Source organism: Eptatretus burgeri, unplaced genomic scaffold (assembly GCF_056783735.1).
Source record: "Eptatretus burgeri isolate ZD-2024b unplaced genomic scaffold, Ebu_testis_v1 Ebu_testis_scaffold_3154, whole genome shotgun sequence".
Lineage (NCBI taxonomy): Eukaryota > Metazoa > Chordata > Myxini > Myxiniformes > Myxinidae > Eptatretus > Eptatretus burgeri.
Window position 1 is genome coordinate 94189 of NW_028225102.1, and position 26117 is coordinate 120305.

Below are 26117 nucleotides of genomic sequence, written 5' to 3' on the forward strand. Positions count from 1 at the left end.
GTCCTTTGTCCTCCCCTCCCGTCCACCCCACTCCCCCTCACACTTCTACTATCCCTCCACTTCACCCCCAAGTTTCCTGCACTGCATTGCAGAAGCAGTGCACCATCACCCCCCCTTCTCGTGAAACTCCCAAAATCTAGAATCACTCTCCAGAACCTCTCACTAGAGTTCCAGGGTCTCCACACATTATTGAGAGATGTCAGTGCGATAATACTCCTTGGAGGTGTCTGCACTTTTTTTGGAAGAATAATAAGAGGGAGACTCAGAAGTACTGCATCTACTGATAGCAGAGTCGCCGTCACTGAATTCCAAAACCATGACCCAGAGATGAGGACGTTCGAGAAAAGGAATGGCTTGATGTCAGCTGCCATGATGGAGTCTTTGTTTTGTTTTTGGTTTATTTTAGACCCATAGTTGAGATGATCTGTGTTTTTCACTTTTCCTGTGTTCTGGAGTGACGTTGGCTGCAATCGAGCGAATGCGTCTCCACCTTTAGGCCATTGATCAAGTTAGCAGATGGTAGAAACGAATGATTGTCCATCAGAGGCCCATTTGTACAAGTAACTCGAAGTTTTTTTTTGCGGAAAGGTCACACGGGTCGGTCCTGATTGCCACCCACTCGATCACCCTGCACACTCACACACTCACCTTTGCCCCCTTCCTTTTCTTTGCAGGTGAGTCCAGAATCTTGAGTCCGAAGAAGGATCTGCCAGATGGCACTGACAGCCTCTCATTTGAGATCTCTGACTCGGGCACACCAGCACTCACAGGAAACTCCTCCATGATTGTGAGCGTGTGCTGGTGTGACGCCGCCGGAAACTGTACGCGGAATTCAGTCATCACTCTCGTGATGGTACCCATCCTCTTGCTATTTGCTTGTAAGCCCCGTTTTTGCTTCTGTTCTTCCTTCCTTCTTCACCTCTCAACTGCTGAACAGTGTTTTATTTATTTATTTGTTTTTGTAAGTTTAACAGATGAATGAATGTCTTTTTCATACAAGCTTCTCACACCTGCCAGTTCAAATACCTGTTCAAATGTTTTTTGAAAATTATACGTTTTTAGAAATAAATTTCAGAACAAAAATATCCTTCGGCATTGAGTGAGTGAGCCACACTGTGGGCTGCCGTGCTCTGCACTCAGCTGACCAACTTGGACCAAATTTGGTCCCACGTCGTGTGATCGACAAGTCTTAACAAACACCGTAAACTGGGGTGACCTTGAACACAGGTGTAACGCAAACGCAGTTTGTGGGTATGCAGGTGATGTATGATTCGATCTCACGGGCGGGAAACAAATTCTCCCTGTGATTTCTACCGCTGTAATCCAGATCCGGCCTATGAGTGGATACAAAATGTTACCTGTTCAGCCTGGCGGGGGTATGCGCTCCACCGAGTGCCGGTCTCCGTCATAAATGAGATGAATCACCAGGATTTGATTGACATGACGTCACCAGAATGGGAATTCAAATTTTCGGATTCTTCCAGGATGAGTTTTCCGAGTTAGTACCTCGAATCCCGAAAATCAAGGCAGGGGTGGTGAAGTGGGTGGAGAAGTGGGTGGAGAAGCTTTCAGGACACTGTGTGAAGCTGCCACTCAAAACGGGGCAAAGGAGGAACAGGTCACATTGTCCTTGATTGTGTATGAACAGAACTCACTCACACACGTTTATGAGTCACTTAAGTCTGAAGGATTCAATGACATATTTGACCCTGCGCAGGTTGAGGATCAAAGCTTTCTGCAGCCGATGACCAAGTACCCGACAGACGACAAGCCGATGATGGACCACCAGATGGTTGTGGAGCGACGTGCTCAGCCTTTTGAACCCGAGGAACTGTCGGAGTGGCGACCTGTCCAGGATTGTTCTGTCGGAGTGGCGACCTGTCCAGGATTGTTTTTTCGGAGTGGCGACCTCTCTAGGATTGTTCTGTAAGAGTGGCGATCTCTCCAGGATTGTTTTTCGGAGTGGCGACCTCTCTAGGATTGTTCTGTAAGAGTGGCGACCTCTCCAGGATTGTTTTTTCGGAGTGGCGACCTCTCCAGGATTGTTCTGTCGGAGTTGCGACCTCTCCAGGATTGTTCTGTCGGAGTGGCGACCTCTCCAGGATTGTTGTGTTGGAGTGGCGACCTCTCCAGGATTGTTCTGTTGGAGTGGCGACCTCTCCAGGATTGTTCTGTTGGAGTGGCGACCTCTCCAGGATTGTTGTGTTGGAGTGGCGACCTCTCCAGGATTGTTCTGTCGGAGTGGGGACCTCTCCGGGATTGTTCCCAGTAGCCCAGGAGACTGCTTCGGCAGCAATGACGCTCTCGACACAGCGTGTGGTCCCGATGGATGGAATGGAAACTGAAGTAGAGAGTCCACACCTGACTCAGGTACATGAACAAAAGAGTGATTTAAACATGTGCAGGTGTTGGTTGAACTACCTGGAGCAACGTTATTCAACAATGGGGACACGGAGGCCGTTCCAGGATACCATTTACCGAACGAAGCCCGCCATTCTGTTCGTGCGTGCAGGGTCAAAACAACAACAGCTTGGTGACGGACAAACCAACAACGTTGATGGGTTTTGATCTTGAGATTCACAGGTAGATAAGCTGTTTATAAATTACGTGAACAACACGTCCACCAAACAGGCTGTGACCTCTGTGGTGGTGGTCCTTTGCTCACTCGCAGGTGTAAACAAGTAACGGCCGAACAGGTGTGGAAAAGTGTTGTTGTTTTTCCTCAATTAAATAATTCCTTGATTTATATGATACACTGTAGATATAAAATGATATATAGCATGATATCTAAAAAAGTTGTGGACAGCTTGGTGGACAGGATGGGTGTGTGACAAGGACGAAGTGATTCGATTTTGCTGAAGATCCGGATCCGAAAATTATTTAATTTTTTTTAAGTGATTCTTCACCATTGAAGAGATTTGGTCAAAAACGATGTGCAGCAGCTCCCTCTCCCAGGTGAGAAAATCAGGCGGACCTGCTTCACTAGTCCGGATTACCAACGATCAAACCGATTCCAGTTTCCCTCAAGTTGAGGTCGATTCAGGATTCCTCAGTTTTCCGACCGTCCTTCCTTTCCTCCCGGTCACAGGACTTTCCCATGTTGGATTCGACCTGCGAAGTCGATGGTCGTGATGCTCTCGACAGGCTCTGACTGGGGGAGACTGTTCCAAAGTGTGAGCTGAAGAAATGCTCCTCCGGAGTATTATCAAAATTGTCTGAAGACAAGTAGTCTGTTCACTCTTTTTGTCCCGTCCTTTGTCTGTTCTTTGCGGCTGGTCTGAATGGTGTACTCACTGATTATACACTGGGCGGTGTATAAGCTGAACATGCACATGCTGCGCTGGATGAATTTGATTTAAAAAAAAAATTTCGGCCTGGTGTTCCATCAAATGTCGGAGTCCCGTTTTTACAAAGCTGCTGCGAGGTGTAAATCTTTTCCAAGAAATGAAATCGAAAGTCTCACATCAAATTTTTTTTTTATCGATTTTGATTTTTTTTTTTAATCAGTGACGTCATTGCCGGAGTTCGTGAGGAAACTTCTCCTCATGGGTTCGTACTTGGACCTGAAACCGTCGTGGCCGACGGCGCCGTGACGTCATTGGCGACTTCGATTTCTCTTGAAACATTTCATTCCTGTGACCTTTTTATTCATCTTTTACCTCAGCTATTCCTTCACTTGATGTGAATGTTTACAATCCTAACGTGTACGGCCAATGGCGGACTTCATTTGTGTTTATTTAAAATCCCTCCCTGAGGGTTCCAGGTTCGAGTTGGGTTTCGAAGCCGGCGACGGCTCCGGCCCATTAGAAAGGTTTTAATTTTGCCGTTTCCCTCTCGGTTGACGCTCACTTTCAGCAGCTCCGGACGATGCGGCAGAAGAGTGTGTCATGGATCGAGGACACGAGGTGTGGAGGAAGAACACGCCCTTCCTGTACGACCTGGTCACGATCCAGGTGTTAGAATGGCCCAGTCTGACCGTACAGTGGCTTCCGGACATGAGAAGGTGATATTTTGCTTTTTTAAAAATTGTTTTTATTTCACCTTGGTCTCCTTTTTTTAATTTCAATGAGGGTAAAGTGTGTAAAGATGTTTCTGTCATTCTACGAGAGCGGCAGGAGAAGGGGTCATGTTATTTGTAATCCTCTGTGGAGTATATAGATTCCAGTAGATCAGGTCTGGGGTCTCATGAACGGAATATATAGATTCCAGTAGATATGGGCTCAGACCTCAAGAACGGAGTATATAGATTCCAGTAGATCTGGGCTCAGGCCTCAAGAACGGAGTATATAGATTCCAGTAGATCTGGGCTCGGGCCTCAAGAACGGAGTATATAGATTCCAGTAGATATGTCCTCGGACCTCAAGAGCGGAGTATATAGATTCCAGTTGATCTGGGCTCGGGCCTCAAGAACGTCGGGTTTAAACAGGTAATCATACCTGTGGAGCGCATGCATCCCAGGCCCAGGCCCAACAGCTTGGTTTTGGTTCCCTCTGATCGGCCGGATCTGCAATCCGTACCTGACCCGAAATCGGATCACTTTGTTCTCGTCACCTCCTCAACTCATCGACCAAATGCCGTCATAATCCGTCATGATAACTTTTTGAGATATCCTGCTCTCTGACAGGGGTGGGAACGTGACCTCGGTCCACCTTGAGTGGTGGAGTTGATGAAACAGGCCCTTGTGGAATCTGTTTAAAGTGGGTTTCAGTTTGGAAGATCATTCCACAAGGCACCGCCCGCCCGCCGGTGAAGCCGTCCTGCAGGGCAGGCACCGAAACCTTCCTGGGCAGTGACACTGACTTGGTGTTGCTTTCTTCTTCTTCGACTTTTTTATTATTAATTAAGCTTGGTGTTCTTCAGTGGGGGCTGATAGGATGACCTGAAGGTTCGTGTACTCGCCTCCAAGACGTCCAGCCAGGGTTTGAATCTTCACCCAGCGATCAACTGGAATCCCGGTGTTTCACAGGTACGGTGATTCATCAATGCGTGTGCCGTCCCTCGGATGGACATTAACCTGGGCGTCCTGTTCTCCGGCACGAGTTGGTGGACGTTAAACATCCCACGGTGTCCTTCGCGAAGAGTGAGCGAGCCATCACCGGCACCCTGCAGGAATTACAAAAAAAAATTCCCAAACTACTTTGTCGAACGTCAGGCCTGAGCAGTCGGTTCGTGAAAGACTTTGGCAACAACTTCCCCCAGCCAATGCCACAAGAACATGGGAATAATTGTGGCCGTTAAAGAAGAAGTTTGTTCTTCTTCGTTTTAAGGTGATCACCTGCATCATCCTCTGGCTTGCCCTCCCCCACACTGCCTTATCTTGCCCTCACCTCACACTGCCTTACCTTGCCCTCCCCCACACTGCCTTATCTTGCCCTCACCTCACACTGCCTTATCTTGCCCTCACCTCACACTGGCTTACCTTGCCCTCCCCCACACTGGCTTACCTTGCCCTCCCCCACACTGCCTTATCTTGCTCTCCCCTCACACTGCCTTACCTTGCCCTCCCCCACACTGCCTTATCTTGCCCTCACCTCACACTGCCTTACCTTGCCCTCCCCTCACACTGCCTTACCTTGCCCTCACCTCACACTGCCTTACCTTGCCCTCCCCTCACACTGCCTTATCTTGCCCTCTCCTCACACTGCCTTACCTTGCCCTCCCCTCACACTGCCTTACCTTGCCCTCCCCTCACACTGCCTTATCTTGCCCTCCCCTCACACGACCTTACCTTGCCCTCCCCTCACACTGCCTTATCTTGCTCTCCCCTCACACTGCCTTATCTTGCCCTCTCCTCACACTGCCTTACCTTGCCCTCCCCTCACACTGCCTTACCTTGCCCTCCCCTCACACTGCCTTACCTTGCCCTCCCCTCACACTGCCTTATCTTGCTCTCCCCTCACACTGGATTATGTTGCCCTCCCCTCACACTGCCTTATCTTGCCCTCTCCTCACACTGCCTTACCTTGCCCTCCCCTCACACTGCCTTACCTTGCCCTCCCCTCACACTGCCTTATCTTGCCCTCTCCTCACACTGCCTTACCTTGCCCTCCCCTCACACTGCCTTATCTTGCCCTCTCCTCACCCTGCCTTACCTTGCCCTCCCCTCACACTGCCTTATCTTGCCCTCCCCTCACACTGGATTATGTTGCCCTCCCCTCACACTGCCTTACCTTGCCCTCCCCTCACACTGGCTTATCTTGCCCTCCCTCACACTGGATTATGTTGCCCTCCCCTCACACTGCCTTACCTTGCCCTCCCCTCACACTGCCTTATCTTGCCCTCCCCTCACACTGCCTTATCTTGCTCACCCCACACACTGCCTTATCTTGCCCTCCCCTCACTGCCTTACCTTGCCCTCCCCTCACACTGCCTTATCTTGCCCTCCCCTCACACTGCCTTACCTTGCCCTCCCCTCACACTGCCTTATCTTGCCCTCCCCTCACACGACCTTACCTTGCCCTCCCCTCACACTGCCTTATCTTGCTCTCCCCTCACACTGCGTTATCTTGCCCTCTCCTCACACTGGCTTATGCTTGCGCTCCCCTCACACTGCCTTACCTTGCCCTCCGCTCGCACTGCCTTACCTTGCCCTCCCCTCACCCTGCCTTATCTTGCTCTCCCCTCACACTGGATTATGTTGCCCTCCCCTCACACTGCCTTATCTTGCCCTCTCCTCACACTGCCTTACCTTGCCCTCCCCTCACACTGCCTTACCTTGGCCTCCCCTCACACTGCCTTATCTTGCCCTCTCCTCACACTGCCTTACCTTGCCCTCCCCTCACACTGGCTTATCTTGCCCTCCCTCACACTGGATTATGTTGCCCTCCCCTCACACTGCCTTAACTTGCCCTCCCCTCACACTGCCTTATCTTGCCCTCCCCTCACACTGCCTTATCTTGCCCTCCCCTCACACTGCCTTATCTTGCCCTCCCCTCACACTGCCTTACCTTGCCCTCCCCTCACACTGCCTTACCTTGCCCTCTCCTCACACTGCCTTACCTTGCCCTCCCCTCACACTGCCTTATCTTGCCCTCCCCTCACACGACCTTACCTTGCCCTCCCCTCACACTGCCTTATCTTGCTCTCCCCTCACACTGCCTTATCTTGCCCTCTCCTCACACTGCCTTACCTTGCCCTCCCCTCACACTGCCTTACCTTGCCCTCCCCTCACACTGCCTTACCTTGCCCTCCCCTCACACTGCCTTATCTTGCTCTCCCCTCACACTGGGTTATGTTGCCCTCCCCTCACACTGCCTTATCTTGCCCTCTCCTCACACTGCCTTATCTTGCTCTCCCCTCACACTGCCTTACCTTGCCCTCCCCTCACACTGCCTTATCTTGCCCTCTCCTCACCCTGCCTTACCTTGCCCTCCCCTCACACTGCCTTATCTTGCCCTCTCCTGACCCTGCCTTACCTTGCCCACCCCTCACGCTGCCTTATGTTGCCCTCCCCTCACACTGGATTATGTTGCCCTCCCCTCACACTGCCTTACCTTGCCCTCCCCTCACACTGGCTTATCTTGCCCTCCCTCACACTGGATTATGTTGCCCTCCCCTCACACTGCCTTACCTTGCCCTCCCCTCACACTGCCTTATCTTGCCCTCCCCTCACACTGCCTTATCTTGCCCTCCCCTCACACTGCCTTATCTTGCTCTCCCCTCACACTGCCTTACCGTGCCCTCCCCTCACACTGCCTTATCTTGCCCTCTCCTCACCCTGCCTTACCTTGCCCTCCCCTCACACTGCCTTATCTTGCCCTCCCCTCACACGACCTTACCTTGCCCTCCCCTCACACTGCCTTACCTTGCCCTCCCCTCACACTGCCTTATCTTGCTCTCCCCTCACACTGCCTTACCTTGCCCTCCCCTCACACTGCCTTACCTTGCCCTCCCCTCACACTGCCTTTCCTTGCCCTCCCCTCACACTGCTTTATCTTGCTCTCCCCTCACACTGGATTATGTTGCCCTCCCCTCACACTGCCTTATCTTGCCCTCTCCTCACACTGCCTTACCTTGCCCTCCCCTCACACTGCCTTACCTTGCCCTCCCCTCACACTGCCTTATCTTGCCCTCTCCTCACCCTGCCTTACCTTGCCCTCCCCTCACACTGCCTTATCTTGCCCTCCCCTCACCCTGCCTTACCTTGCCCTCCCCTCACACTGCCTTATCTTGCCCTCCCCTCACACTGGATTATGTTGCCCTCCCCTCACACTGCCTTACCTTGCCCTCCCCTCACACTGGCTTATCTTGCCCTCCCTCACACTGGATTATGTTGCCCTCCCCTCACACTGCCTTACCTTGCCCTCCCCTCACGCTGTCTTATCTTGCCCTCCCCTCACACTGCCTTACCTTGCCCTCCCCTCACACTGCCTTATCTTGCCCTCCCCTCACACGACCTTACCTTGCCCTCCCCTCACACTGCCTTATGTTGCTCTCCCCTCACACTGGCTTATCTTGCCCTCACCTCACACTGGATTACCTTGCCCTCGCCTCACAGACTTAAATTGCCCTCCCCTCACTGCCTTACCTTGCCCTCCCCTCACTGCCTTACCTTGCCCTCCCCTCACACTGCCTTATCTCGCCCTCCCCTCACACTGCCTTATCTTGCCCTCCCCTCACACTGCCTTACCTTGCCCTCCCCTCACTGCCTTACCTTGCCCTCCCCTCACACTGGATGTCCTCCTGTTGTCGGCTGTAAATAAATAAATCTGATTAATTGTTGACTCAAAAGGCTGAAAGCTCATTGCTGGCAGAGCAACAGGGCAATTCGTGGTGGTAAGATTGCTGGCGAGGCGTCACGGCACCGTGAACACCTCTGGGTGGTCGGATGTTCGTGCGACGAGGAATCTTGGAGGGATTGGAACGACAATCGACGAGTCGGTTCGATCGCGGAGGAGAAAATAATTAATTGAGCGCCTTCAGGATGTCACGTGTCTTGTCAAGCACGTGCACGGCGGACCGAAGCACCGTGGGATGTTTTCGCTCCACTTCCTCACCAAGACCACTGAGGATGTCCGTGCGATTGAACAATTTTGCCGAACGAAAGTGCCAAAACCGGCCCCGTGGACCCGGCATTGGGGGAACCCCAGGTAGACCGATTAAAATACACCTGCTTGGTTGTGATCCGTTGCCCCGATGAGCGATTTTTGAGCCACCGTTTGCTGTTTTCAGGCCCAAAGGTAAAAATTTCACCGTGCATCGACTCGTCCTTGGAACTCATACGTCCGACGAACCGAACCATCTTGTCGTGGCCGGCGTGCGGATCCCGAACTACGACGTGCAGTACGATGCTTCGTACCACGACAGGGACACGGGCGGTGAGTCGCCGCACTCAAGGCTCGTTCATTGGTTACCACAATGTGTTTATAATGTGTGTGTGTGTGCGTGCGTGTGTGTGTGTGTGTGTGTGTGTGTGTGTGTGTGTGTGTGTGTGTGTGTGTGTGTGTGTGTGTGTGTGTGTGTGTGTGTGTGTGTGTGTGTGTGTGTAAACTGAAACGGTGGGTGTTTATCAAATTACAATTGTCAGGCGACGGCTTGCGTGATGTTCTCTCCATCGGACAGAGTTTGGAGGCTTTGGCTCCGTCGGAGACAAAATTGAAGTGCAGACCAAGATAAATCACGAGGGAGAAGTCAACCGAGCGCGGTACATGCCGCAATACCCGAACATCATAGCGACCAAAGCGCCGACAGGCGAGGTCCTCGTGTTCGACGACACGAAGCACCCATCAACACCCGGTAAGACGGCCTTAACCCCTTGGATTCGTGAGCGCCGCTCGCTTCGCTTCCTCAAACAACCAGTTGAGATGGAAGTGGAATGCGGGAGGGTTAAGCACCTGTAGCAGCTGGGAAAGCACCTGGAATTTGATGAGTGAGAGTGATACGCATGCTGAGCCGAGCGGTGTTCTCGCAGACCCGAGTGGAGAATGCAATCCCGACCGACGGTTGCGTGGACACCAGAAGGAAGGCTACGGGTTGTCCTGGAACCCCAACCAGAGTGGACACCTGTTGAGTGCATCGCATGATCACGTGTGTTGCTTTTCATTGTTTTGGTGACTGAGAAGGATTATTATTGTTTATTTTTTGTCCGGTTGGATCACTTAAGCCTCCCTTTTCAACCTCAGAGCACACTCGACCGGACTCCAGGGAATAGTTTTCCGAGCTCAAGCACCTTCTCCTCTTCTGGAGTTGAGAGGAATCCTTTGTAGTTTCGACACTCGCGGTTGCTTTGTAGAAATAATTGGGCGCAGCTGCCCCTGGTTGAGAAACGTGCTGGGCGTTGAGCTTCCAGTTACGAGGCGCGCACGCACGTGTTCATGAGGCACGCAGTCGGACTACAATGCCGACAAGGCCCACCAATTGTTTGTTCGTGTCGTCGCAGCATCTTTCTTCCCCGTGACCATCGTCCGATGCTGCTTGCAGACCATATGCCTGTGGGACGTCTGGATGGCGCCGCGACAAGACAAGGTCTTGGACGCGAAAACCGTCTTCACGGGACACACGGCGATTGTCGAGGACGTCAGTTGGCATCCGGAACACAAATCTTTGTTTGGTTCTGTTGCCGATGATCATAAGCTGATGATGTAAGCATCTGGATTTTGCTTTTGCTTTGCCATTTCAGTTTTCATTGAGATTCGGTTTTGCTGGAGGTCAGGAAGCTGTTGCTGGGTTTCGAGGGTATTGATCGCAACGTAACCTTGCCTCTGTGTACCCAGAGATAAGTTGTGGACCCTTGAGCGAATTTGTTGAATGTTTTGTGTGACATTGGTAACAAAGATAGCACGCTGAGGGTGAGAAATGGTGATGACATGTGAAGTACGTGTGGAATCTTTGTGAAGGGGTTTGACGATGTGCTTCTGCTGTTTGATGCAGCGTGGTGTGCTTGATGCTTGGATGTGTGGAACCAACACTTGAGCTGCCACGGATACCTCCCTGTTGCTCCAACCCGTGTTGCTTGTGCATTGATCTCGCAGGTTGAGGTTAACCTTTACAGAGGTAGTTGTCCGGGCTACTGCGTAATCGACCACCTGGATAGCTCCCTCGTCGCTTTGTCCCTTCCAACGCATTGCCTTCTTTACGTTCTGCAGCTGGGACACTCGATCCAACAACATCTCGAAGCCGAGCCAATCTTTGGTTGCTCACGCGGCCGAAGTCAACTGCCTTTCCTTCAGTCCCTACAGCGAGTTCGCCTTGGTCACAGGCTCTTCTGACCAGGTGGGTTTTAACCTGGCTACGACTACTCCGTGGAAACAGCGATGTTGGTTGATTTACCGGGGATAACGCACACCAACATGGTGCTTCGCAATTTTACGCGGAACAGACACCACGCTGAGGAAAACCACCTTGATCGCCAATAAATGCTGTCACTGCGAATCTGAATATCTTGTGGATAGTCCACCCGTGCCACAATTAATTAGTTTTCGACCATCCTTTTCCCATGCCAACCATTTCTGTGCTGTATGCAGACGGTCGCTCTCTGGGATCTGAGAAACCTGAGCCTGAAGCTGCATTCCTTCGAGTCTCACCGGGATGAAGTGTTCCAGGTAATCCGTTTCGCAGCGGCACAACACCCGCGTACAGAACACCGCTGCACGCAGATTGTATGGATCGTGAATGTGGAGCAAGTGCAGTTAAGATTCGAGCACTACCGGTATGTTGGTTCACCGAAGAGTGGAGATCGAATGTTAGGGGGGTCAAAAAGTTTTTTCCCGTTTTGGAAATTTTCGCAGCCATCATATCGCCGGACCCAAGCTGATGCAGGCCTCCTGACTCCGCTCACTGTAAGGACTTAAATTTGTGATTGGTGATCTTTCAACGTTCATTCAACATTAAATTGACAAGTAAGCTGTGACCACATGTCTTCTTCATGCAAAACAAGGCTGTGGGGGCTTTGGTTGATGCAATGTCCTCTGTAGTTAAGAGTAGGAATTTGGAATTTGTTCCGAGTGCCAGCCATCATGTGACCATAGGTGTGTTATACACGTTAATTGAAAACCTGTGAAGTGATTTTTTTTTTCCACTTTGTGAGTGATTGCACATCTCATTGCTCCAAAGTGAGTTTTGTATGATTCGAAATGAAGTCGTCATCCATAAAAAATGGCCCCCAGAGACCAATTGTCCTGTTGCTGTTCCAATTCTCCATTGGAATTGAACATCAATTTTCTTTGATTCAGGTGCCCATTCCGTCAGTGCAAAAACATGGCAGAGAGATTATTGGCCTCACACAAAGGGGGGAAGGCTCAATTGCAATTTTTGGCCTCGCCCAAAGGGATGGCCCATTCTCATTGTTGGGCTCGGCCACGTCGTTTGCTTCTCCAGAAGGAACAGGCCGGTGATGTTGTCACTGCTCTGGGTTGTTTGTTGAAATTGCAATTGTTCAATGCAAATTTGATCATTTTCGTTTGCAACCTGAATTATTCGGTGTGTGTTGCTTTCTGTGATAACAGGTTCACTGGTCTCCACACGCCAAAAACATTCTCGCATCGAGCGGTAATGACTGCAGGCTCAACGTGTGGGATCTAAGGTATGTTTGCTTCTTCGAGGCCAAATATTGAACCATGAGAGGAGAGGCCTTTTGTTTTGACTGGTTAATGGCAGCTGCCCTGTTTGCTTATGATTTGCTTGTACCCCTTCCATTGTCGTGAGAGGGGTACAAAAGCTGAAAGAGAGAAGAATGGGTGGATGGGGTTTAAATGTGAAAGACAGGAGTGAGGGAAGAGTACACGATTGTGAATATAATACTCCAGGTGGGGATTGAAGTCCCATCATTTAATAAATCTTCTGCTGATGGCTTCTTCATTGTTTGAAAACAAATAAATTTTAAAGACAGCAAAGCAGCCAATCAGCAAAGTCTGTGGGCTTGTGCTGCGGTGGACATCGGAATCATTTAAATGTCCTTTGTGACAGTCGTAGAAAGAGCTGCAGGCTTGAATTTTCTACACGAGAAAGTGAACCTAAACTCAAGGTGAGAGTCCTCAGGTGTGCGAGGGAATCGGAATGTGCGAGTTCGACATGACATTGCGTTGTATCTTTCTGTGTTTTGTTTTTTCACGCTCTGCCGGTGTCCTGCTGCCCTGGTTTATTAACCTTGCCCGTTTGCAGAAAAATAGGGCAGCAGCAGTCGGACGAGGACAATGAAGATGGACCACCTGAGCTCTTGGTGAGTGTTGCAGGATTTGGCTAAAATTGTTGACGGCGGTTGAAAGGTCGCCTGAGAGGGGAAACAAGGATGCAGGGTAAATTGAGTCGCTGTACCTGTTGGCAGTTTGTGCACAGAGGTCACACAGAAAAGATTTCGGACTTTTCCTGGAACCCCAACAAACCCTGGGTGATCTGCTCGGTTTCCGAAGGTAACATCCTGCAAGTGTGGCTGATGGTAAGGAAGCAGTGCTGCCTTCCCCCCCCTTCCCCGCACAAGTCTGTCTAAATCATTGTGTTGTGAGCTTTTGAAAATCTATCCTCCCTTGCTTGCATGTACAGGCTGAAAACATCTACAGCGTCTAAGACGCAGAAGCCGGCGCGGCTGAAGTCGAAGCAAACGCCTGAGTCGGAAGAGTGGATTTCTTTTTATTCAACTTTATAAATAAAGTTAAAAATATTTACCTTGATTTACAACTTTATAAATATTCCTTTTTCCACAACAACTGTGTTTGCTTGGTAGCATTTTGGAATTCAACTTTTGTAAACCTCCTCGCAGCAGCCAGGGATCTCCGTTTGCTGTTTTGTTTGTTCACTTTATGCTGTAAATGTTGGTCTTGATGCTCTGCAGATCAAAGCAGCTCATGGTTGTTGGTGCTTCCAGCCAAGTGAAGTAAACTTATACAATTGTCCTGATGGTGTGTAATTTGTGCTCTCTCTCTCTCTCTCTCTTGCTGTTGATCTCGACACTCTCTTTACCTGAAGGACGATACGTCAGAGATGGTTAAAACGAATGATGCTGTAGCAACTTCAAAAAAAAAAAAAAAACATACCCCAAAAGGGTGGGTGGGAGGAGAGGGGGATCAGGAGAGCGAAAGTGAACTAACCATTCAAGTCTGGGGTTTGATATGGCTTGAAGTAACTTCTCTAAATTCTTACTACCTCAGTAACCAAGGCAACGCAAACTCCGACCAAAGCATTAACATCACTCATTGACAGCACTGCTGCGGCTCTTCTCCAGGAAGACCGTCTGTGTGCGCTGTGACGTTTGGCTCGGTTGACTGTGTGATGTCGAGCGCGGCCGTTGCGACCTCTCCTGCCGGTTGCTGTGTCGTTATCAAATCCCGCTGAAGCTGCTTGTTCATCTCGTTGCGTTCGTTGTGGAGTGTGTGGCACAGTTTATCTAGCCGTGATATCTTCTGCTGGAGGTCAGCTTTTTCACCTTCATGTTTTCTGCCAAGAGAACAAACATGCAGTCTTGATCTTTGTCATGTGACGATGATTTCACAAAATGCCATCTGGTTTATTTAGTGAAGTAGCTTTGTGATGGGATCATTACACGGTGGACAAAAGCACTTTCTTCAACAAAGCATCATATGGGCTGAGATTAAAAAAAATAATAATAAATAAGGTGGATAACTGGAATGGTCTTGCATGACATCTGATAATTACCGTATAAAACAAGAGTTTAATCAGATTATAATATGCTCTGATGAGATTTTAAGTTGCTTGATTGTAACATTTTTTTTAAAGGTTAAGGAATTCAATGTTTATATCCAATTTTTTATTTGATGAAAACGTTTTTAATAATGAATGGATAATATACATTTAATCTCCACGTAATGGTCAGGACGTCTGGAAGGTAAGTGGTCCAAACCGCAGCCGAGTCATTCCAAAGACTTTGAAAAGGGTACGTACGTGCTGCTTCCTTGCTTGCCATTCAGCATTTACAAGAATAGAACACAGACAATCCCCACAGGTTGGCATGCAAGGGCAGGAGGAAATGCCCCCACTGAGTGCGGTGAGAAAGGTGGCACCGTTGTTGACGTCTAATACACAGAGAACTTCGGGAAGTGACGGAACTTCCCCAAGCTCAGTGGCTGTTTGTCCAGTCGAAGTCTCATATGTTCGTATATGTCCATGTTTGTGTCGCAGCTCCACTACGAGCACTAGATCATGTAAATAAAAGAGGATACAAAACGACATTTTTCTCTCGCGTTACCGTGGTAACATAACCGACTGTTTACGATCTAACGTTGAAAATATATCAGTAATTGATAAAATAACGATTGAATATTTTAGCCTGAAACATATTACCCAGCTAAATCATTCAATCAAGCATTGTAAAAGCAGACTTGTGAATGTTTTTTGTAGAAAACCCCGCAGCTGTTTTGAATCAATTATTTCATGACATATCAGAGCACGTCATAGATTTAATGGTAATTTCGACATGACATTGTGAGGCTTCCAATATGAGTTGCAATGAAGCAAATTATACAACCATTTCATTCTCTGGCCACCAGCACCAACATTTAGAAAGTTACACTAGAACATAACGTACCATTAAACATATATGTGTGTATATATATATATATATATATATATATATATATATATATATATATATATATATATATATATATATATATATATATATAAACAATTGACCCCTCCCACATTCCTGCAGCCAAAGAAGCTGCATAAAGCAACCCAGGAAGACCTACACAAGGTAAGTGCTAACGCTGTTTTCCTGTAATTTGATTGTAAGTAATGTTTATGGAGCTCCTGGTTCTCATCCTGAACATTTTCAACAATGTCTTGATTTTTTAGAAAAGAAACTTATTTAATGGGAGATTTTAAATTTCAACTTACTCAATGATTCTAATCATCAACACATTGACGATTTCGTTAACACTTTTTATTCGTATGGATTTCAACCCCTGATTGACCAGTTAACTCACATTATCCCTCTAAGTACCACCCTTATCAACAATATATATAAACCAACAATGATGATGATATTTACATAGGTATCCTCACCACTGACATTTCTGATCACTTACTTCTATTCTAGATTACCTCCATGATTTCTGAATTCTACTTCTGTTCAATGGAGTTATGTCACGAGGGAAATCAATTATAACACCTTGTGTTCTTTCACTGCAGATACCAAACCCATGCTTTGGGAGGAAATTTAAAAATCCTACCCAAACCTCCAGGGGGCACTGCATCAGCGGTACTGCCGCGCCCTCAGCCAATGACGCCACCCCACAGCCTATTGATACATATGAAAGAAGAACACCAGCTGTAAATGAAGTTGTTGACCTTTTCAGGGGATGTCTGTCTCATTCAAAGGTCCACAGAATCAGAAAAATAAATAATTATTTTTTGATGTGATTACATTGATTCTTGAGAAATAAAGACCTGAACGTGGTTTGTAATTGTAATAGTTTTTTGAGGGGTCACAGTTGAAAAATCAAACCCGTCAGGTACTGCCCCTAAAAATGGCAGGTCAACTTCAATGACGTCATCGATGGAAAGATTGTCAGCACGAAATGGATATTGTGTGCACAACTCGCTTGAGACTCGTGAGAAAGTGAATTTGAAGAATAATTTTCTGATTAAAAATGCCCTGATTACGACGATAGTCAAAATCATGATGCTGAAGGTGCTGTCAGGTCGCACGTGAAGAAAGCCGAAGTTGACATGACGTCATGGGAGGGGCGGGGAGAGTCGGGCGATTTTTTTTTTGGGGGGGGGGAGCCAATCCAGCATAAGAGGCACCAAATCACATTAAAATCTTCCTTTCGAGATATTTCTTCAACAAAAGAACAACAATTCAGTGTTTGGTGACCAAACGTTATTCTCTGATTCTGTGGACGTTGAAGGTCGTTGAAGTATGGATGTTTCTTTGTGAGTACGTTGGCCTTGTGGTACCTTTGGGGTCTTGTATTGAATCTGAAAGCTCCGACCAACGTTCGGAATCGCACGTTTCAAGCGATTCCGTTTAATGATGATACTGTTACGGAAATGGCCCTGATTGGACTACTAAATATAGGATTAGCTCAGATCCCCCATTAAATGCCTGTTTAGCTAGGTTTTGTGGTAAAAGGGACGTTATATGTGTGTCGGGAGGTGTAAAAGACTGTTTTTATGTTCGTACGGTGGTGGTGAAACAAGGGATCCCTCTGATTCCCACCCCATCCCGGGATAGGCCCCTCCCAGTCGGCTGAGGGGGTGGAGCCTGGAGAGAGGGTGTGGCGAGAGGGAGGAAGTGACGCGAAGGGGGAGGAGCTTGTCGGTTTCGGCGATAGAGGCGGGCTGGCGGAACGAGCGGACGAAGGAGGCACAGTGTTGGATCTGCCGGGAGAGAAAGCTGAACCTGAGGGTCGAGTCTGCCATCGGCCGAGAAAGAAAAGGTGATTCGACAGAGAGAGGAACTGAGAGGACGAAGCGGAAGTGGGGCTTCGAGGCGGGAAGGCAGGAGAGGAGACGCGCAGCCTCTGACGGTCCTTCCTCACCTCACGGCTGGACACGTTGTCGATCCGCCTGAGGAGCTCGGCACCTCGATTTGGGCCTTGTCTGGTGAACGGGCCAGGCCTGGATTTGTATGCTGAACCCTGGAGAGAGATCAGCTGAGGCCTATCGTCGACCATTCGCCGGGTCAGAGCGCGCGGAGACCGCGTGCGGTGCGAAGGGAGCAAGAATACGACGCCTCCATTTCGCCACGTGGAGCATTCGAGCGGGACCTCGAATCCGTGGACATCCGCCTGTTGCGAGCGACATTCGTGCTTTTGACAATGTCCTCTCGTCCATGAAACCTCACTCTGTCTTGTCTTGCATGCACGCTGTTTGTCTTTGTCTGCACGTGTTGTATAAGGCATATTTCGGTGGCGACCCCCTCAAAACCTGTAGACCGTGGTTCCCTAGTTAAGAACGGGTTGAGGATTGTTAATAAAACCATTGTCTTGAATTTTGCTTGTGTTGTGATCCCCGATATTCCCCAATAAATCTGGTTAATTCTTATGAAGTTTCCGCTATGGATTAATTCGTGTCGCGTCGAGGAACGATCCGTTCGATTGGCATATAACACCAAAAATGGTTACAGACCGGATTCTCGAAGGAATCTCTGGGTCGCTCCCAGGAGATCAATGGGGGCCATCTCGGTGCCGCGGGCCTGTTCGAGCAGAACTATTGGGGCTAAACGACAACCTCTCGTGGGCTAAACAGACCAGTGAACTCCATTCCTTCACAATAAATTAGTGGGTTGGAAGGATAGCCTGAACCGAGAGGTATATGCCCACTCATCGTTGAGCTGTTGTCCCTGGGTTCGAATCCAGACCCACAGTTAAACTGTCACCCTTGTATTCACCTGTTTGCCAACGCCGGTGATCGGTTGACATTAAAGATCTCACGGGGTGGCGCGAAGTTGAAGTGAGTTTATGGCCCCAATCCCCTGAACCAATTACAAATTCCTTCTAACATACAGCGAGTTTGTATCGGCTCAGCAGCGCAACCACACTCCCACCAAATGACTGTCGTGTTCACGGACAACACGAGAAGAACATTAGGCCATGAGCACAAGCAGGTGTGAACCCTCTTTATTGCGGGAAAAGGAAGCACAGGCACGCCGTTCAGCGGGCGGAACTTAATATGAAAAACCCAATCACGTGACTCCAAACATCCAATCGACATCCAGCACATTTCCCCCCCTCCAAATGGCTGAAATTAACAGACAAAATCCTCCAAATACTGAGGACGCTTTCTGAGCCGTACAGGTCGAACGGGGCAGCTCGGAGACAGAGAAACAGATTCTTCCTGATTCGGTAGGGGTGACATACCAGTGGGACTCGTCACATTTTTGGCATCACAATCACCAGGTAGAAAAGCTTGTGCATTTTCTCTGTTCAGAACTGACTCAGATAAACACCTTGAACCAACTCGTCCAGTTGGTGCCGGCATGTCTCGCACTGACGATTCAACAGAAACCTGAGGTGGTGGTCCAACATGTTCCGAATCAATGGTACCCGGTACGGATGGTGATGCTGAAATGCGATCATGAATTTGGTTAACGTGCCGTTTCCAAACTTTCCCATTATTAGTTTTAACCATGTCGTTGGCTGGTCCGAGTACCACGGAGACCACTGCCGGTACCCACTTACAATTGTGGAAATAATCACGGACCATTACACGCTGCCATACTTCAAAGGTACGAACAAGCGTTGGACATGGCACCGACCCGGACACAGACCTCCTTGGTCTCAACAAATCCAGTCTAGATATCAATGCATGCCCATACAAACGCAAAGCAGGTGTATCACTAGTTTATGGGTGAACAGCATTTCTATAATGTAACAAAAACACATCAACCATTGCTTGCATAGATGACCCCTTTCCTGTCCGCAAAACATGTTTTAACGACTTAACAAAGGACTCATCCTGGCCATTCGTTGCCGGATGGTATGGTGCTGACTTGAGATGCTTGACACCATTCTGAACCATGAAGTCATTGAAAACACCAGAAACAAATTGCGGACCATTATCAGAAACCAAAACTTCAGGTATTACTTTGTTTGCAAAGATTGACCGTAGCTTTTCAACCGGGTTTTCTGCCGTTGTGGATGGCATGACAACAACCTCTCGCCACTTGGAGAATGCATCAACTACAACCAAGAACATCTTGTCCCTAAATGGACCAACAAAATCTACATGAATTCTTTGCCATGGCTTGTCTGGAACAGGCCATAAGCACGACACCCGCCGTGGATTGTCAGCATCTGACTGGCATGTAGGGCAATGCTTAATCATCTGCTCAATGTCCTTGTCCAGAGCAGGCCACCACAAGAGACGACAGGCTAGACTTTTGGTTTTAACGATGCCGAGGTGACTGGCATGCAGCTCATCAAGACAATGTTGTCTGAACTTCGGAGGAATCACCGTTCTCATACCCCACATAATACAACTTTGAGCTAAAGACAGCTCTGATGATTTAGATGCAAACTGTTGATACTCAGGTGTTGAAGGCAGGTCATTCCAATTTCCAGTGGAGATCGCCTGTATGACACATGCGAGAACAGGATCGAGGGCTGATTCAACAGCCACATGCTTAGACGTGACCGGCCCACACTGGATATGGCACAGTGTAAACACATCAGCATGATTGGATGATTCAGCCGAAGATGGCTCCCCCTTGCAAGGCAAGCGAGAGAGACCGTCGCAGTTGGCATGTTTCTCGGTGCCACGGAACTAGTTATCATTGCTGTAGGCAGCAATGAACAAATATCATCGTTGTATTCGTGCCGCCGCCGCCACTGGGATACCTCGTTTCGGTTCCATGATGAATTGGAGTGGTTTGTGATCAGTCTGCAAGGTGAAATTGTGGCCAAGCAGGTGCTGGTGAAACTTTCGCACTCCCCAGACGAGGCTGAGAGCCTCCCGTTCGATTGAGGGCATATTTCTGCTCTGCTGCCGACAGGGTGCGAGATGCAAAACAAACAGGGCGTTCAGAACCATCGTCCATTTTGTGTGATCGCACTGCTCCAATGCCGTATGCGGAGCTATCACATGATAAAATGAGCGGATGCTTGATGCGAGTCAGCCAGTCACGACCGACAAGAGATGGCCCATTTCCTCAAACCACATACAACTTGAGAGCGGCATCTTGGTGGCCCTGATAGGTCACGGATACGTCTGCCATTCCAATCGGCTTTATTTTCTCGCTGGTGTGGGTGTATAGTGTGAGGTCTGAACTTATGAGCTTCAGACCGTTCAGCTTACGAGAGGTCTGCTCGCCTATGATGGAGACCGCCGCTCCAGTATCAACTTGGAATGTGATGGGCGTCTTGTTAACCTCCACTTCCACTGTCATTGGTCGAGCTTTTGAAGGACCAACTGAATAAAGACTCATCATTGGTTGAAAATCTTGACCCGGGTCGTCATCATTATCGTCCGTGACTTGTACGGTGGTTGATGCCGCTCGACAGACGCGTTTCAGATGGCCCACCTTTTACAATTCAAACACACGCTGTCCTTATAGGGACAACCACGACGGAGGTGTCGACCTCCAGACCCCCAACATGCCTGCGTGTTTACCTCGCCACCCGATCGGAAGTGTTGTGACTGCGGGGCGCGACCAAGTTACATAACATCGGTAGTTGTCCGACAACAGCGAAGAAAGAAGAATGGCCTTCTTCGTGATTTCCTCGCCCACGCCATTCGCGATTAAATAAAACTCCAATTGTTCCGCAAACAGTTCAAAGTCGTCGCCACTGAATACCGGAACTTTACCGTGAACACCGACTCGATTGTCAGCCATCCCACCTTCGTCGCCAAACTGTAGTGTTCACGGACAACACGAGAAGAAGAACATTAGGCCATGAGCGCAAGCAGGTGAGAACCCTCTTTATTGCGGGAAACGGAAGCACAGGCACGTCGCCCAACGGGCGGAACACAATATCAAAAACCCAATCACGTGACTCCAAACATCCAATCGACATACAGCACAATATGTACCTGTATGTGTACCTGTATGTGTACAGGTATTAATATACCGTATCTGGAACTGAAAAAAACGTTGCAGTCCATTATTTATGTTGCCACATCGATTCGTGGGGAGCACTTGTCATGGTGATCTATTGCCTGGGCACACCTTGGGAGAAGGGTCCAGTTGCCTGTCCCCCCCCCCCCCACATTTTGGCTTGGATCGACGCCCTTGGTTCGTCCTTTCCACAGTCGATCTGGCGCTCGATGACCTTGAATGTACATCTTGAGTTTTCCCGTTCACTTGAATTCATTTATTGTTGGATAGTAAAAGAGATTCCATAAAGGTCGCTCCAAATCCAAACATACCGGATAAAGGTCGATCCGAATCCAAACATACCGGATAAAGGTCGATCCGAATCCAAACGTACCGGACAAAGGTCGCTCCGAATCCGAACATACTGGACAAAGTTCGCTCCGAATCCGAACATACCGGATAAAGGTCGCTCCAAATCCAAACATACCGGATAAAGGTCGCTCCAAATCCAAAGATACCGGATAAAGGTCACTCCAAATCCAAACATACCGGATGAAGGTCGCTCCGAATCCGAACATACCGGACAAAGGTCGCTCCAAATCCGAACATACCGGATAAAGGTCGATCCGAATCCAAACGTACCGGACAAAGGTCGCTCCGAATCCGAACATACTGGACAAAGTTCGCTCCGAATCCAAACATACCGGATAAACGTGGATCCGAATCCAAACTCCCAGTCCGGTTTTTGTGACTCCCCCCCTGTTTTGGCACCACGTGATCCTTGTCACACTCTCCTCTTCCGCCATTTTGCGGACAATCCGGTGAAGTCTCGTGTATCGCCTATCTCTGTGTGGCCACTGATCGTGACGAGCCCTCAAAGAACGGGCGGGGGACGAGAGAACGGAATGTTTGATGGTTCGATTGTCTGAGACCTAATAAGGGGGTTTAGGCCCCGTTCCGCACTCGAGGAGGGGAGGGATGAGCGAGCACGGATTTCTCTTGGGGAAGTCGAGGCCTCAGGCAGCGAGTGCGTCGCAGATCAAAGGAAATCGGTCCTTGGAGGGAGCTGTGATGGGGGGAGGGGGACACGGGGAACCCCTGAGACCCGGGATCCTCCATTTGAATAACCCACGATGTACATCATGGACACGTTACTGACCGCAGCACAATTCCTCCACTGTCAGGATCCGCAACGTCGGCCCGGTTAGTGGAGAGGGATCCGGGAGGGCGTGGGGGGGGAGGGATGAGGTAGAGTCCCTTTATAGAGAGAGTATCGACAAAGAGGGTCCGGAAAAATGTAGTCACGTGATTGCGTGGAGCCATTTTGAGTCCATCGCGGACAGGATCGGACGCATATCGGTCAGCGTTTTAACGTTCCCGCTGTACGCAGCGTTCTCATTCGTGTTTTACATCGATTTTGCCACAAAATGACAGGTTGTTGCGCCTTTGGGTGCACAAATATTACGGAGAAGGGATTCAAGATGTATAGATTTCCATCAGATGCTAAAAGACGGAAAATCTGGGAGAACAGTCAGTCGTGTTGGATGGAAAGCAACTTCTTGGTCAGTTCTCTGCCAGGTCAGTGTGATGGTGGTAATGGTCCCATTTGCGTACATTTGTGTGCTGCGAGTGAGACTGGCCTTTGCTTTGGCTTTCCAGGCTTGTTATCCATTGCTCGTGGATTAATTAGCACTTGAAGGGGAAGGCATCTTTATTTAAAATTAAGTTTGAGTTTGAGTCTTCGAGCGAGATCAATTAATATAGGGTCCGGATCATGTCTCCAAAGTCAGACTCAGACTCAAAGTCAAACTAAAGTCAAAACAAAGGCAAACTGGAGGAGGAGCACTCGGGAGAGTGCAAAACCTCCGCCGCCAATAGTGCTGGGTCACTCAAGTGAACCTTATATCTTATTCATTAAATATGATGTCAACAGTGCTGACAGTTATAGTTCTTTTCTCCAACATTTTTTTTTTGGGGGGGGGGGGGGTTGGATATCACTTAAAACATGTAGAAATGCAAAAAAAAAAGATTCTCTAACAATTTTTTTTGGGGGCGGTGGAGGGGGGGTTGGAAATCACTTAAAACATGTGGAAATGCAAAAAAAAAAAAATTTCTCTAACAATTTTTTTGGTGGGGGGTGGGACGAAGTCCAAAATCTAGTTTCGTCGAAATCCGTCGAGTTTTTCCGTAATACTGTTCACAAACAAACAAACAAAAGAAAAATTTTTTTTTCTCTAAATTTTTTTGTGGGGGGGACCAAGTCCAAAATCTAATGGCATGATCCTTGGATCATACCTAACCCCCCCCCCCCACCAATATCACCCGCAGGGTGACCCGTATCTTGCCAAAAGGTGACCACGTGTGACTTATTTAAGGTCACACTGAGGTGAACAGAGCTGCTATCCACCAGGAGCGACTCCTTGAGGAATATCTGCCTACGAGAGATTCCGATGAGAATCGTTCTACAGAGTAACCATGAAAAATATGTGTTTGCCTCATAACGTCACGAAATGACGTCATAATGTCTCAAGCTTGACATATCTAGAAAGCACTCATCGAGTCAGGTTCGATCAATTTTAATTTTGTCATTTTTTTTGTCAATGTTTGAACGGTTGAAATGTCAGTTGAAACGGGGCAAAGCTCCAGGGATCTGTGGCATCCATGCCGAACTTCTCAAGGCTGGTGGAAATGCTGCACTCGTGTCGTTGCATGCAGTTTTGTGCTCTTTCTGGAACACAGGCATCATCCCAACTGACTGGAAGAGGGGCCTTGTTGTCCCTCTCTGGAAAGGGAGTGGGTGATCTCCAGGATTGCAACAACTACCGAGGGGTGACGCTGCTCTCAGTGCCGGGCAAGGTCTTTGCTCGGATAATTCTTGATAGGGTTCGCCACCATCTGCTTGAGCACCAGCGTCCAGAGCAGTCAGGCTTTACACCAAAGAGGTCAACGATTGACCGTGTCCTTGCTCTTCGTGTCCTCACCGAACGCAGACGAGAGTTTCGGCAGGGGCTGCTTGCAGCCTTTGTTGATCTGTGTAAAGCGTTCGATTCAGTGAATCGGGATGTCCTCTGGAGGATTCTTGGTCTTCGTGAGGTGCCACCAAAACTGATCGATCTGATGTCTGAACTCTACTCTGGTACTGAGAGTGCTGTGAAGTGTGGTGGTACCATCTCAGACTTATTTCCAGTTGTTACTGGAGTTCGTCAGGGATGTGTACTGGCCCCCACACTTTTCAGCACTTGTATGGACTGGATTTTAGGGAGGATGTCGGAGAGATCAAGCTGCGGTGCATCGTTTGGGAATGTCAAGATCTCGGACCTTGATTTTGCAGACGATGCAGTCATCTTTGCGGAGACTTTAGACATCCTTTTGGGGGCCCTCGAAGTGCTGAATGAAGAGTCGGAGCCGCTGGGATTACGGGTTTCTTGGGTCAAAACTAAGATCCAGGCTTTCGGTGACATCTTGGATGCTGCTGTCCTGTCTGTGTCTGTTTGTGGTGAGGATGTTGAGGTCGTGGAGAGATTCACTTACCTTGGCAGTGATATTCATGTCTCTGCTGGCTGCGAGTCAGAGGTCAATAGACGTCTGGGTCTGGCCTGGGGAGTCATGGATTCACTGGATCATGGGGTGTGGCGCTGCCGGTACCTGTGCGGGAGGACGAAAGTCCGAGTCTTCAGGTCCTTGGTACTTCCAGTCTTGCTCTATGGGTGCGAGACTTGGACTCTGACCAAGGATTTGAGACGGAGACTTAATTCCTTTGGTACCAGGTGTCTTCGGAGAATCCTTGGCTATCGCTGGTCGGATTTTGTGTCCAACGAGTGGTTGCTGAGAGAGACTCGGATGAGATTTGTTACCTGCATAGTCCGTGAGCGTCAGTTGCGGCTGTATGGACATGTGGCTCGTTTTCCTGATGCTGATCCTGCTCACCAGATTCTCTCAGCGAGGGAGTCTCATGAGTGGAGGAGCCCAGTGGGCCGACCACGTGCCTCATGGTTGCAGCAGGTTGACCACCATCTCAAGGAGATGGGGATGGGCCTGGCATCTGCCTGGGGGATGGCCAGATGGAGGCCCCTGGAGTACCGACGGAAAGTGGACGCAGCGACGCGCTGCTCTGGCACATGCTCCCATACCTGACCTGACCTGACTCATCGAGGTGTTCAATTTGAGGTACTACATGATAAGGTTTTCCTAAAACTGGAAAATTTGACCTTGGGGTCGAATATGTTTGACCTCAGGCGCTAACCATGAAGGTCAAGGCCAATCGTCACCAAAAACTAATCAGCTGAGCGCCAGACCATATACTACATTCCCATAAAGTTTGGAGACGATTAGATTAAAATTACTCAAAAAATAAGGGTTTCGTCGACTCCCCTGATTTGCGACAAAGTAACCTTGACCTTTGACCTTGACCTTCAAAATTTTGTGCGCTGAAAGGGACCTCTATAGGCCTCTGATATGCGAAGTTACAAAAATTTCCAATGATAACTGTGCTCTGCAGAATTTTTTATACGTGATTACAGACAAACTAAAAAAAAACAAAAAAAAAACATACAAGCTGACTCACATATCTTGCAAAAACTTCGTTTTGGTAAGATAACAAACAAGAAAGGGCACTCAGTAGAGTGCATACCTTCGGCAACGCTACATTTTGCCCCCCCCCCAAAAAAACCGTTGATTGTGAGGGTAT

General features: G+C 48.8%; 2 protein-coding genes and 1 long non-coding RNA gene across 10 annotated transcripts in view; 2 read left to right on the top strand and 1 right to left on the bottom strand.

Moving 5' to 3' along the window:
• The first annotated feature begins 698 nt into the window (after positions 1–698).
• On the top strand, positions 699–13830 carry LOC147006749 (histone-binding protein RBBP4-like). Its single transcript, XM_085867909.1, has 12 exons — positions 699–878; positions 3856–4003; positions 9172–9317; positions 9562–9735; positions 9911–10026; positions 10420–10580; positions 11085–11211; positions 11463–11540; positions 12444–12520; positions 13099–13156; positions 13262–13372; positions 13477–13830. The coding sequence occupies exons 1-12, from the start codon at positions 782–784 to the stop codon at positions 13498–13500; spliced, it is 1317 nt and encodes a 438-aa protein (XP_085724035.1). The 5' UTR covers positions 699–781; the 3' UTR covers positions 13501–13830.
• On the bottom strand, positions 13757–21894 carry LOC147006750 (uncharacterized). Of its 2 annotated transcripts, none has more exons than XR_015054609.1 (3): positions 21794–21894; positions 14022–14367; positions 13757–13893 (listed from the first exon to the last, which is right to left on the bottom strand). It is a non-coding gene; the product is annotated as an uncharacterized LOC147006750 (long non-coding RNA). The 2 variants fall into 2 exon arrangements; XR_015054610.1 differs by lacking the exon at positions 21794–21894 and adding an exon at positions 21763–21789.
• Positions 21895–21958: 64 nt separating this feature from the next.
• LOC147006751 (uncharacterized) overlaps positions 21959–26117 on the top strand; it is a 29128-nt gene continuing 24969 nt past the window's right edge. For 5 of the 7 annotated variants that reach the window (XM_085867914.1, XM_085867918.1, XM_085867913.1 and 2 more), the window contains exon 1: positions 21959–22633. The gene's annotated coding sequence lies outside the window, so the exon portion shown is untranslated. Of the gene's footprint in view, positions 22634–22677; positions 23009–26117 lie in introns of those variants that run through there. The other 2 variants (XR_015054608.1, XM_085867919.1) reach the window with 2 other exon arrangements.

Excerpts from the sequence above, each read along its gene's own strand:
- LOC147006749 (XM_085867909.1), top strand. The coding sequence starts at position 782 with ATGATTGTGAGCGTGTGCTGGTGTGACGCCGCCGGAAACTGTACGCGG. Across the intron at positions 9,736-9,910 it reads GAAGCACCCATCAACACCCG|ACCCGAGTGGAGAATGCAAT; the intron begins GTAAGACGGCCT and ends GTGTTCTCGCAG. Across the intron at positions 12,521-13,098 it reads CTCAACGTGTGGGATCTAAG|AAAAATAGGGCAGCAGCAGT; the intron begins GTATGTTTGCTT and ends GCCCGTTTGCAG.